Source organism: Diospyros lotus, chromosome 6 (genome assembly GCF_014633365.1).
Source record: "Diospyros lotus cultivar Yz01 chromosome 6, ASM1463336v1, whole genome shotgun sequence".
Classification (NCBI taxonomy): Eukaryota; Viridiplantae; Streptophyta; class Magnoliopsida; order Ericales; family Ebenaceae; genus Diospyros; species Diospyros lotus.
Genome location: NC_068343.1, coordinates 6090622 through 6104299, shown reverse-complemented (window position 1 = coordinate 6104299; position 13678 = coordinate 6090622). Strand labels below are relative to the sequence as shown.

Here is a 13678-nt window from a genome sequence, read left to right as displayed (position 1 = left end):
ACGTTAGTTTTTGTTAATATAATTTAACCAAGTAATAAATAAATAAATTTTAACAAAAATAAAAATTTATTAACTGAGATTAATTCATTATGAACTATAACATTCAAAAATTAAATTAGCTGTTTAATTTAAGTGGATAACCTATTACCTACCCCCCACCCCCTCCATTTTTCATTTTTGCGAAATAAAGTAAAAAAAAAAACTGAAAAGTACAGGCAACAAGGAAGGTAAGTATTCCTAGCAGTTCACGCAATTACTGTGCGTGGCGTAGCGTAGACATTAGACAAACACACAATAGCAAAAATAATTTCCAGCTCAACCCCATCCCATCCCATCCCATCCCATCCGGCCAACCTACTTGCAACATTCATTCATTCATTCAAATAGTTCACTGTTTGATGTGATTTATCAATCAGATATTTGTCTCAAATTACCAAAATAATGCCACAAAATCGAACAGGCCGATCCCGAAGGAGCAGTTCTATGGCAACGTGGGTCACGTGCATGCCAATTACTTGGAACAACCAACCAAGGAAATTGAAATAAATAACTAATTTGATTTACACACAACACAATGTGCCGGTGAATGGAGGGCGGGGTTGATTAATCATTGCTTCTGTAAAAGGAAAATGCCAGCTCTCCTTGGTTCAGACCAGCCCACAGTTTGAACTGAATCCTGAAGAAGTCAGAACAAGCAAAGGGTGATTTTCATCTCAATTAGTGAACCCTCATGTCTCGGTACTTGAAAGCCGCTTCACTCTGAGCCTGTGGCCCACCACCCTTGCCCGCCTTGGGGCTGTCACTCATTTAAAACACCCCCCCACCCCCGGCTCTCCATTATTGTATTATTTAATATACATACATGCCGTATAAAGCAACCTTACACATTTGTCAATATAGTCCAAGCCATTAGATTCTATCTCCTCCTTCAGAAACGCTAACATCACCAGAGAGCAATCATAGAAACTTGTTAAAGGAGAACACCCCCCACCCCTCCCCCCCCACTGTACAAACACTCGTTACTTGACCACGCCCTAAAGTTCAAAATTAAAAAGAGTAAAAACCCATTCAACCCACTTAATTAACGACAAAGAAAGAAAGAAACAACCTTAGATAATTAATACATTCATGAATGCTAAAGCAAACACTCCGGCTCCCCTCCCCTTACCGTTTAAGGAATTTCAAATGCTCAGAAGATCGGGTGGCGGAGACTGAGGCGGCGGCACTGGTAGCTGATGGTGTTCCCTGCCGTCTCCGGCATTGGCTGCGGGCGGCGGTGAATCAGTCAAGTCTCCTCCCTGTTTCTGACTTGGTGGTTTTGGCAGCTCTGTTAAAATTTGGACAACTTCCCGCATCGTAGGACGCTCAACCGCCTGTTCTTCAACGCAGAGCATTGCCACATAAAATACGTGCATCACCTCATGGATGGGGACTGTGGGAAGTCTTGGGTCAAGGACCTTTAAGACCCCTTCCTTGTGCCCATCGGTCATCTTTCTCACCCACTGTACTATGTCTACTCCATCGCCAAACTCCCCAACTGGTTTTCTGCCACTCACAAGTTCTAAAAGAACTACCCCGAAGCTGTACACATCGCTCTTCTCATCAACCTTGAGTGTGTAGGCGTATTCTGCAAAACCAAGTTTGGGTTGAAATCAATAACTAATCAAATTGATTGCCCACAATGCTATAGGGCGATAGTTCAAATTTTGAGGCCTTATAATTCATGCAGACACCTGTGCGTATCCTTCGTGCAACAATATTTGTACGTCACTGAACTTCTCTTAAATAACACAAGGTTGGGAGGACAAGTATAGTTTGGTTGATGCCCTAAAACAATGACAAAATTTATTTTTTAAAGTACCAAGTCCCAACAACATAAATACCTAAACTTGTTGCAGACCATTTCCATAAAAGGTCTGATGCCCATTTATGGATGACAGGCCCATAACTTCCTGAACATCTCAGTCAAGAACCAAAACAGTAACACAAACTCATTTAATGCCACAGCCGAAAAAAGTGACCGATTTTTACGGTTTACAAATATTTTCAAATGCCGGCACATATCATAAATCACGATAACAAAGTAAAAATGGACCACCACATTATCAGGACTGTAGAAATTAGTCGATATAATAACCAAAGTTTTTCACTAATTAGTATGCGAGTCAAAAGTAAGATCCTGAAATTCCAGGCATATTTAAAAAATTAAGGGCTTCCAGAGCTGAACAGATAATAAACATACTAAAACACAAAAAATATATTACCTGGTGCAATATATCCATATGAACCAGCAATGGCCGACATGCATTCAGAAGTGCCCGAATCTTGCAAGAACTTGGCCAGGCCAAAATCAGCCACATGTGCTTCAAAATTAGAATCAAGAAGAATGTTGTTGGACTTCACGTCTCGATGGAGGATAATAGGGGAACAATCATGATGAAGATAAGAAAGCCCCTTGGCAGCTTCCACTGCAATCTTATACCTTGTGTCCCAGTGCAGATGGCCCCCTTTCTTGCCATGAAGCACTTCTCCTAAGCTACCATTGGGCATGTATTCGTAGACTAAAAGATTTGTTTCATGGTTTGAACAGAAACCCAATAATCTGACAATGTGACGGTGTCTAATCCTCCCAAGGGTCTGTATCTCTGCGTTAAATCCATGGTCATGAGAAGAACCACGACTCATTGCTGGCAACCTTTTCACTGCAACCTGGTCACCATTAGGCATCGCACCCTTGTAAACAATCCCAGCTCCTCCTTTACCTATAATATTATCCTCCTTCAGGCTATCCAAGACATCATCGCAAGTGAAATCCAGGCGTTGGAATGCGGAGAGCTTCCATGCCCGTGCCTCACTTGCCTTCTTCAGTGATCGGGCCTTGATTATTGCAGCAATCGCAAAAACAATTGAACAAACTAGCAACCCAACAACAAGCAAGAGCTTCAAAGAGGCTGAGAATGACCCCTTAACATGCCGTTGGTGAGTCCTATTAGCGACCCCATCTTTGCAAGGTCCCAAGAATGGACCACAGAGTTCAGGATTGCCAAGAAACGAAGTATAGTTGAAGTAACTGAACTGGCCGGTGCCAGGGACTAAGCCAGATAGATTATTATATGAAAAATCAACGGAAGTCAGGCTTTGCATTGAAGCTATGGATGCTGGAATGCTTCCCACTAGGTGGTTTTTTGACAAGTTCAAGTAATTCAGTATCCGCATACCTGTAATCTCAGTCGGAATTTCGCCTGAAAGCTGGTTCCGGCTGAGGTCAAGAAAAGTCAATAGCCTGCACTTGCTAACTTCGGGGGTGATTTGGCCGGAAAAACTGTTGTGGCTAAAGTCTATCTTTGACAGCTGCTGCAATCTGCCTATTTCAGGAGGAATGCGCCCCGAAAACTGATTTCCATCGAGTAGAAGCTTCTGGACGGAGGAAAAGTTGCCAATACTCGCCGGTAACGAACCAATTAGATGATTATTGGACAGACTAATCTGCCCGAGACTCACAGATATGGAATGAGTTTCAGGAAATCCCCCAGATAGAAGATTGTCTTGAAGTTCGACCTGCTTGAGGTTAGGCAGGCTCAAGAGGCCGTTCGGAATCGAGCCGTTATGATAGTTTTCTCCCATGCGAATACGGCTCAGCGACTGGCATTTGCCTAGCGACTCGGGAATGGGACCGAACAAGAAGTTGCCCAGAGTGATTAATGTTTGCAGAGAATTGCCGGAGCACAAATTTGGAGGAAGAGTTCCAGTTAGTTTATTTGAAGAGAGATCGACGAGTTGAAGCTTTCCATTCGTCCCCAAGCCTTGAGGTATACTGCCGGTGAAGTTGTTTTCCCAGAGTTGCAATACCTCAAGCTCAGGCAAATCGCCGACAAAGTCCGGTATGGAGCCGTGGAGCTTGTTTCGGAAAAGATTTAGGAGTGTTAAGTTCTTGAGCTCCGCAAATGAGGCAGGTATTTCGCCGGACAACACGTTGTTGGATAGATCCATAGATTTCAAGCTCTTCAAGTAACCAAGCTCCGTGGTAAGCGGTCCGGAGAGGGCGTTCACTTGTAGGAACAGAGTGTCCAAGTTCTGAAGCTTGCCAATCTCTGGCGGAATCTCGCCTGTGAGGCCACAGTTCGCGCCGTCGAACCGAACGAGTCGGGATAAGTTTCCAATCTCTGGAGGTATTCCACCTGAAAAGGCGTTGTAGTAACCGATGTAGAGTTGTTGAAGCGTCGATAAGTTCCCGATTTCAGGAGGAATAACGCCGACGAGCTCGTTGCCCGAAACAGCCAGGTACTCCAGGGACGGAAAGAGGCCGTACTCCCGGGGAATGGTACCGGAGAAGTAATTGCCACCGAGGTGAAGGTGGCGGAGGCTTGCCATTTCGGAGACGACAACAGGTAGGTCTCCGGTCATGTTGTTGTTGTAAAGGTCCAGCACTTGGAGGTTTTTAAGGGCAGCCAGTTGCGTAGGGAATGTTTCATTGAACACATTGTTGGAGAGGTTGAGGTAGCGGAGGCTGGATATGAACGAGATCTCCGGTGGAACAGGACCTGAGATCTGGTTGACAGCGACAGTGAGGTTGAGGAGGAAGCGAAGGTGGGCGACATCGGGGGAGAGAGTACCGGAGAAGTTGCGGCCGGAGATGTCTAGAGCTATGACGTGGCGGTGAGAATCGCACGTGACCCCGGACCAGGTGCAATGGCTGGTGGAGGTGTCCCATGAGGAAAGCGATTGAGAATGGTCGGAGATGGCTGCTTTAAGGGAGAGCAGAGCCTTGTATTCCGGCAGACGAACGGCGGTTAGACGGTGAAGCTGCAAGTAGAAGAGTAGGAGCAGGAGTAGGAAGAGTTGAAATCGCATTTTCTCTGCTTGCGTGCGAGAGAGAGAAGGTAAGAGTTGGTAAAGGCAGAGAAGGCAGAGGCAGAGGCAGAGGGAGGGGCCTCTCGTCTTGGGTTGGTTTTTAATATTTTCGTTCTTCTTCTTCTTCTTCTTCTTCTCCTTCTCCTTCGGCCTCTGCTTTTTGGTTTTTGGCTGTCATTTTGTTACCTTCGAAACGGGGAAAAGTTGGGAGAGCCGTTTCGAATCAAAAAAAAAAAAAAAAGGTAAGCACTCTTTCTGCCGAAGAGTTTGAATCACGGCACCACTTACAACGCGTTTGGGAGCTCGCTCTCATGAAATGGATTTGGATCACGCCAAAATAGATAGATAGATAGATAGATAGAACGAACATCCATCCATGATTCATGGTTTCTTTTTCTTTTCTTTTTTTTTCCAAATGTCTTTATCCATAATCATTTAAAACTCTCTCTCCCTTTAACAAGCTTTAGCGCAAGAAATATTAAAACTTTAGGCGTTACTTAATTATGATTTTATATTTTCAATAAAATGGTCTTTTTGGAAGTCTAATTAATGAAAGTTGTTTAATTGTGAAAAGGAATTGCTCCACAATAAATATATCATTTTTTTAATAAAATTTGAAAAACCCAATTGTTCAAAGTGGATTTACTCAACCTTTTTAAAATGTGTTTATCATTAAATATTTTATTTTATTTGTTAAGGCAAAACTTACATTTTCTTTCCCGACAACCCAATCGCATTTTCCCGACAAGGCCCATGACCATGGGGTACTTTACAACCAAACCAACCTATTGAAAGTTTTGAGAATACATGCGGTCGACAACAATTTTATCGAGTGTTGATGTCAAAATCGCCAGACTCGATCAGAAACAATCGGCAAATGCACAAGGATTGTCGTCACCACATGAACTTGAGTTGAACTTCAAGGACATTGATTTTGGGCTTTCGCTAATTGGGCTTTCCATTTTTTGTGGGAAAGATAAAACAGGCCCAAATTTGACATTAAAATGTTTTCTACTACAAATTATACTTTTAAGTTAATATTTATATATATATATATATCTACCATTTGATTTGCATTTTTTCTTCTTAAAGTAAAAATTTTATTAAGTACAACTAAAAAATGTTTACAGTTTTAAGTTAGGAGATTTCCCAAGTTCCGACCAAAAATGACACTAGAAGATCTAACAACTAATAAAAATATATAAATACAAAAAATACAATCCTCCCAGTACCAAAAGAAATGTACAATAGTCAGAAAGACTTTCATCAGCATCATCTTCTGAAAAATCATTAAATAAAATAAATTTCCTAATAATCATGTTAACTTTGGTTGTTCGAAGTTAATAATTGTGCTGTTAACCCCATATACTCACTAAAATAATCACTTAGATTGCATATACATACTCATAGCTCAAGTTATCGTTTGATGTGAGTGTTGCTATTTGCGATATCAACCCCCGGTTACAAAGTTGCCTGAACCAGCATATGATAATTGTGACTCAAAATTTAATTTCATATAAAATTAGACATAGAGTAAAATAAGTATAGCTAAATTAAGCAAAAGAGAACTTCTAGAAAGACAAAGTTTTGAAAAATTGGAGTTTCGTAAGCATAATGTTTGGTAAGAAAAACGAGTCAAATTTAATAAAGGTATTTATAATGCAAAAAAGACATTAGGCTATGTCTATTTTGATCTCTAAAGTCCTGCTAGAGTTCCTTGGTGAGAGATATAAATTGACTTTCATTAATGATTTTTCTAGAAAAATTTGGATATTCTTTTTGAAATAAAAGAATGATGTGTTTGTTATGTTCAAACAATATAATACTCTGAATGAGAAATAAATTGAAAAACAGATTAAACATCTCTACATAGATAATGATTTAAAATTTTATTCAAATAAATTTGATGATTTCTGCATAAAAAAAGGAATTTTAAGGCATTTATTAGTTCCAAATATACTACAACAAAATGGTGTAACCGAGCAAATGAATAGAACATTGATGGAAAATGAATGTTGTTTGCTGTCTAATTTTGATTTATCTAAGTCATTTTTGGTTAAAATTGCAAACACGACATATTTTCTACTTAATCAGTCTCATTCCTTTTTTATTGATAAGAAAACTCTAGAAGGTGTATAATCTTGTACTTTTGTAAATTATTATAATTTGAATTTTTTTGTGTGTTATGTATTTATTTATGTTGATGATAAAAAATTAGAACCAACATCTAAACGCCTGTCTTCCTTGATTGTAAATTTGGTGTTAAAAGTTATAAGTTATGAGATTCAAAAATATTTAAAGTTGTGATGAGCAAAAATATTATATTTGATGAGATTGCTATGTTTCGTGGTTTGTTTGCAAAAAAATCTAACCTTATAGGTCCGTAGAGTTTTGATATCTAGGTGGAGTTTGAAATTAATAAGAGTTATACATCTAAGTCATCGTCTCAGGTTAAGTCAAGTCCTTAGTTAAACTTGACAAAAAGTACCAATCTATCATAATATTGTATTATTAAAGATAGACTCAGGAAAAATATCAAATCTATTGAAAATGTATGTTAAGGCTAATTTTATTGCATATGCTTTGAGTGTGACTGAAGAAATCCATTGCAGTAAAAGTTTTGTAGATTTAATTTGTATTTCTCAAGTATGGATTTGGTTGGTATTCATCGAAGAGATTAATTCTCTATAATTTTGTTGAAAGAAAAAATTATGAATAATTACATTTTTAAATTTTGTATCAAGGTGAAGATTGTGATATTTGTGACTCAAAATTTAAATTTATCTAGATTAAGACTCTTAATTTGATTGTGATTAAGATTTCAAATTTGAGTGTGATTAGAATATCAAATTTAATTGTGATTGTGATTTATCTTAAACTAAAGACTTAGACCATGTTCTCTTTGTTATTTTCATGCCGTTTTTAGTTTTTTAAAACAATGAAAACATTTTTATTTTCATATTTTTAAAAATATATTTTTAAGAATAAAGAAAAATTTTATAAAAAAACTAAAAATAACAAAAAATTATTTTAGTTGTTTTCATCATAAATGCGCTAAAATTTTTAAAACGTGAAAAACATTATAGATAAAAAAAAAAACATATTTTCAGCAATTTTAAAATAAATACTCAAAATACAAAATTGAAAATAAATTCAAAATTAAAAACTGAAATACAAAAAAAATCTGTATCATTTTAACTCATTTTTTTTATCAGAATAAAATTTTGTGTACATCTATAGATAAGTGTTATGTTTCTAAATAAGTGTTCAATACCCTGAAATTATTATACTAATATCATTATAGTGATATTTTATTTTTTTATGGGTAATTTTTTTTAATTTAAAATTTCACGTTAAAATTCTGTATTCATTTATGTGCTTAATAATTTAATTTTGATTTGTTATAAATCTAATATCCTAACACAACTAAATAGACAATAAACACAAGAACAAATCATCAATTTATGAAGTCAGCCCAAATAAAATTAATAGAGTAAAGAAGGCTGGTTAAGTAGGAGGCGCCAAAAGTGCTGCAAAACTTGGCTCTCTAAAGTAAAAAAAAAAATAATAATAAATAATAAGGAACTTTTCCCACGAATGCTCTTGTAATTTTTTTTTTTTTTGTGAAACATTAAAATAAAACTATAAATTTTTTAACCAACCAAATAATTTTGTACAAAGTCTTAAATAAACTAAATCAAATCAAACCTTACTGTGGAGTTAAAAAAAAATACTTCTCACGTGCTAAAATATTTTTAGCAGGCGAAGATTGTTAATTCCGAACTATTATTAATTTCTCTCCCTAAAAATTCAGGCCATGTGAATGCCCCTACTAGCAATGGGCCTTCCTGGCATTGCCTCTTTTTTTTTTTTTTTGACATCTCCCCCCCGCCCCCCCACTTCTTAACAAATTGCAACATCTCCGAGAGATTATAGTAAACTAAAATTAGAAAAAAAAAATATTAGGAAGTTAGAAACACAAAATTAGATTTCTTGTACAAAAAGGGGCCTTGAGTAATAGCATGACTACATTATAAAGATATCTTATAATGATCAGTTGGAACAGAAAAACTTCCGCAATGGGCTTAGTGGCACCGGCTCGTTTGTCACATGCAGGAATGGTGAAATAAGCGATGGATTGTTTGGTCGAAGCCATCAGATTCTCTCTCCTTGGAAAAGCTAACACTAGCAGAACTGGCAGGGCCATAAACATGACTAGAACACGAGCAATCAAGGAGACTTCGTTAAAAGAGAACACGCCCCCCCCCCAAAAAAAAAAAAAACTGTACATAAGAAAACTTACAAAGTTAACGAACCACGCCCTAAAGTATAAAAGATTAAACCCATCCCACCCACTTAATTAACCAAGGAAAGGTAATGACAAGAGGAGGAAAACAAACACTCTTCAAATGCTCAGCAGATCAGGTGGTGGAGACTGAGGCGGCGGCACTGGTGGCTGATGGCGTTCTCTTGCATCCTTAGGTGCTGCAATAGGAGACTCTACTGCACTGGCTGGAGGCGGGGGTGAATCAGTCAAGTCTCCTCCCTGTTTTTGACTGGGTTGCTTTGGCAGCTCTGTTAGTATTTGGACAACTTCCCGCATCGTAGGGCGCTCAACCGCCTGTTCTTCAACGCAGAGCATTGCCACATAGAATACGTGCATCACCTCATGGATGGGGACTGTGGGAAGTCTTGGGTCAAGGATCTTTAGCACCCCTTCCTTCTGCCCATTAGTCATCTTCCTCACCCACTGTACTATGTCTACTCCATCACCAAACTCCCCAACTGGTTTTCTGCCACTTACAAGTTCTAAAAGAACTACCCCAAAGCTGTAAACATCACTCTTCTCATCAACCTTGAGTGTGTAGGCGTATTCTGCAAAAGCAAGTTTGAACTGAACTCAAATATAAAAATATGCTAATCAAAATGATTGTTCACAATGCTATAAGAAGTTGGTTCAAATTTTAAAGCCTACAATCCGTGCAGACAACTCTGCATATCCTTTCTACAACATATTGTGAACTTCATCAAATTGTTCTTAAATAACATAAGCTCAAGGAAGCACCAGTAGTTCGGTGGAGGCCCTACACATGAGGTGACAACTTAGATGTCCCAACTATATAAATACATCAAACATGTTATAAGATCACTTCCGCTTCATAAATGGGCGGGCCCATTTAAGGACGACAGGCCAATCACTTGCTGAACTTTTCAGTCAAAAACCAAGAGAGTAACAGAAGCTCATTTAATGCCACCGCAAAATAAAGTGACTTATTTTTATTGTTCCAAATATGAAAATGATATTCAGATATGGAAATTTGACAATTCTGACACTTAGTGTAATATCCAACATTAATGCTTTGTTACTTACAGATGATTATTCACTATCCAATAAATAATCATTTGTGAGTAACTAACTATTAATGTTGAGTATTATACATAATTCCAGAAGTACTATTGAGTTTAAATAGCGTTTTCGTTCCAAATATTTTCAAATGCCAGAAAGGATCACGATGACAAAGTCAAATTGAACGACATAACTAAGCTGAAGGGTCGAAATTAGTTGATGTAATAACAAAAGTTTTTCAACTAATCAGTATATGAGTCAAAAGTAAACAGCAGGAATTTCAAGCATATTTAACAAATTAAGGACTTTGCAGTTCTGTAGACAGATAATAAACATACTGAAAAACCAAAAAGTAATTTACCTGGTGCAATATATCCATATGAACCAGCAATAGCTGACATGCACTCAGAAGTGCCGGAATCCTGCAAGAACTTGGCCAGGCCAAAATCAGCCACATGTGCTTCAAAATTGGAATCAAGCAGGATATTGTTGGACTTCACATCTCGATGGAGGATAATAGGGGAACAATCATGGTGAAGATAACAGAGGCCCTTGGCAGCTTCCACTGCAATCTTATACCTTGTGTCCCAGTGCAGATGGCCCCCTTTCTTGCCATGAAGCACTTCTCCTAAGCTACCATTGGGCATGTACTCGTAAACTAAAAGATTTGTTTCGTGGTTTGAACAGAACCCCAATAATCTTACAATGTGACGGTGCCTAATCCTCCCAAGGGTCTGTATCTCTGCATTGAAACCATGGTCATGGAATGACCCACAACTCATTCCTGGCAACCTTTTCACTGCAACCTGGTCACCATTTGGCATCGCACCCTTGTAAACAATACCAGCACCTCCTTTACCTATAATGTTGTCTTCCTTCAGGCAATCCAAGACATCATCACAAGTGAAATCCAGACGTTGGAATGCGGTGAGCTTCCATGCCTGTGCCTCACTTGCCTTCTTCAGTGATCGGGCCTTGATTATTGCAGCAATCGCAAAAACAATTGAACAAACTAGCAACCCAACAACAAGCAACAGCTTCAAAGAAGCTGAGAATGACCTCTTAACATGCCCCTGGTGAGTGCTACTGGCGATCCCATCTTTGCAAGGACCCAAGTACGGGCCGCAGAGTTCAGGATTGCCAAGAAAAGAAGTATAGTTGAAGTAACTGAACTGACCAGTGCCCGGGACTAGGCCAGATAGATTATTATACGAAAAATCAACGGAAGTCAGGCTTTGCATTGAAGCTATGGAGGCTGGAATGCTTCCCACTAAGTGGTTTTTGGACACATTCAAGTAATTCAGTATCCGCATACCTGTAATCTCAGTCGGAATTTCGCCCGAGAGCTGGTTCCGGCTGAGGTCAAGGAAAGTCAAGAACCTGCACTTGCTGATTTCCGGGGCAATTGGGCCAGAGAAACTGTTGTGGCTGAAGTCAATCTTTGATAGCTGTTGCAACCTCCCGATTTCAGGAGGAATGCCGCCAGAGAACTGATTTCCATCTAGCAGAAGCTTCTGGACGGCGGAAAAGTTGCCAATACTCGCCGGTAATGAACCAGTGAGATGGTTATTGGACAGACTAATCTGTCCAAGACTGACAGATGTTGAATGAGTTTCAGGAAATCCTCCAGATAGAAGATTGTCTTGAAGTTCGACCTGCGTGAGCTTAGGAAGGCTCAGGAGGCCCTTCGGAATCGAGCCATTAAGATAGTTCTCTCCCATGCGAATTCGGCTCAGCGATTGGCATTCGCCTAGCGATTCTGGAATGGGACCGAGCAAGAAGTTGCCTAAAGTGATTAATGTTTGCAGAGAATTACTGGAGCACAAATTTGGAGGAAGAGTTCCGGTTAGTTTATTCGAAGAGAGATCGACGAGTTGAAGCTTTCCATTCGTCCCCAAACCTTGAGGTATGCTGCCGGTGAAGTTGTTCTCCCAGAGTTGCAACACCTCCAGCTTCGGCAAATCGGCGATGAAGTCCGGTATGGAGCCGTGGAGCTTGTTTCGGAATAGATTGAGAAGTGTTAAGTTCTTGAGCTCAGCAAATGAGGCTGGTATTTCCCCGGAAAACACGTTGTTTGATAGATCCATTGATTTCAAGCTCTTCAAGTAACCAAGCTCCGTGGTAAGCGGTCCGGAGAGGGCGTTCACTTGTAGAAACAGAGTGTCCAAGTTCTGAAGCTTGCCAATCTCTGGCGGAATCTCGCCGGTGAGGCCACAGTTCGCACCGTCGAATCGGATGAGCCCGGATAAGTTTCCGATCTCTGGTGGTATTCCTCCGGAAAAGGCGTTGTAGTACCCGACATAGAGTTGTTGTAGCGTCGATAAGTTTCCGATTTCAGGAGGAATAGCGCCGACCAGCTCGTTGCCTGAAACCGCCAGGTACTCCAGGGATGGAAAGCGGCCGTACTCCAGGGGAATGGTACCGGAGAAGTAATTGCCGCCAAGGTGAAGGTGGCGGAGGCTTGTCATTTCGGAGACGACGACAGGTAGGACTCCGGTCATGTTATTGTTATAAAGGTCCAGCACTTGGAGGCTTTTAAGACGAGCCAGTTGCGAAGGGAATGTTTCATTGAACACATTGTTGGAGAGATTGAGGTAGCGCAGGCCGGATATTAGGGAGATTTCAGGTGGAATAGGACCGGAGATCTGGTTGACGGCAACAGTGAGGTGAAGGAGGAAGCGAAGGTGGCCGACATCGGAGGAGAGAGTACCGGAGAGGTTGCGGCCAGAGATGTCTAGCGCTATGACGTGGCGGTATGAATCGCACGTGACCCCAGACCATGTGCAATGGCTAGTGGAGATGTCCCAGGAGGACAGCGTTTGGGAGTCGTCGGAGATGGCTGCTTTCAGGGAGAGCAGGGCCTTGTATTGCGGCAGACGAGCAGCAGTTAGACGGTGAAGATGCAAGTAGATTAGCAGTAGTAGTAGGAAGAGTAGAAATCGCATTTTGTCTGTTTTCGGAGAGAGAGAGTGAGGGAGGGTGGGAGCGAGGGAGGGAGAGTCCAGTTAGTAGAGCCAGCATGTGAGGACGCACGAACTTCGTTGTTTTTATATTTTCGTTTCAGCGTATGGAATTTTTTATGAAATATTTATGTAAATTGTAAAAACTAAATGGTGACTAGGGTTGTCAATGATTCTGTTTGATTTTAATTTTTGTCAAAACCATAATCAAATCATTTAATTTCAATTTAACTATGATTTTTTTAATTTAATCCATACCAACAAACAAAAATAAAGAGTATTCATATTTTTTTTTTGATAATTTCACAATAAACAAAAACAAATTCTAATAAAGTTACTTTATTCTTACATAAAGTTACAGAACTTCTTGAATAGAAAATCACATCTTCAAACCTACAATTGTTAAGATCAATAAATTAATATTTGCATAATTAAATTATAATTTAAGTTAAAAAAAATTAGTTACAAAAGTTAATACCTTCATTAACAATATTAATATCTTCTTCGTAAATTGATTGCA

The 13678-nt window shown here is 39.4% G+C and overlaps 2 protein-coding genes across 2 annotated transcripts; both read right to left on the bottom strand.

Moving 5' to 3' along the window:
* Positions 1–393: 393 nt before the first annotated feature.
* Positions 394–5186, bottom strand: LOC127803415 (leucine-rich repeat receptor-like serine/threonine-protein kinase BAM1). Its single transcript, XM_052339617.1, has 2 exons — positions 2265–5186; positions 394–1627 (listed from the first exon to the last, which is right to left on the bottom strand). Exons 1-2 carry the CDS (start codon positions 4849–4851, stop codon positions 1182–1184), a joined length of 3033 nt encoding a protein of 1010 aa, XP_052195577.1. The 5' UTR covers positions 4852–5186; the 3' UTR covers positions 394–1181.
* Positions 5187–8804: 3618 nt separating this feature from the next.
* On the bottom strand, positions 8805–13211 carry LOC127803414 (leucine-rich repeat receptor-like serine/threonine-protein kinase BAM1). Its single transcript, XM_052339616.1, has 2 exons — positions 10560–13211; positions 8805–9726 (listed from the first exon to the last, which is right to left on the bottom strand). Exons 1-2 carry the CDS (start codon positions 13141–13143, stop codon positions 9257–9259), a joined length of 3054 nt encoding a protein of 1017 aa, XP_052195576.1. The 5' UTR covers positions 13144–13211; the 3' UTR covers positions 8805–9256.
* Between the last annotated feature and the right edge of the window lie 467 nt (positions 13212–13678).

What these genes read in the sequence shown, in the direction of transcription:
- LOC127803414 (XM_052339616.1), bottom strand. Translation starts at nt 13,143, where the DNA reads ATGCGATTTCTACTCTTCCTACTACTACTGCTAATCTACTTGCATCTT. An exon ending in ATATGGATATATTGCACCAG is followed by an intron (nt 9,727 to 10,559) that starts GTAAATTACTTT and finishes TTGCTTTTGCAG; the next exon opens with AATACGCCTACACACTCAAG.
- LOC127803415 (XM_052339617.1), bottom strand. Translation starts at nt 4,851, where the DNA reads ATGCGATTTCAACTCTTCCTACTCCTGCTCCTACTCTTCTACTTGCAG. An exon ending in ATATGGATATATTGCACCAG is followed by an intron (nt 1,628 to 2,264) that starts GTAATATATTTT and finishes TTGGTTTTGCAG; the next exon opens with AATACGCCTACACACTCAAG.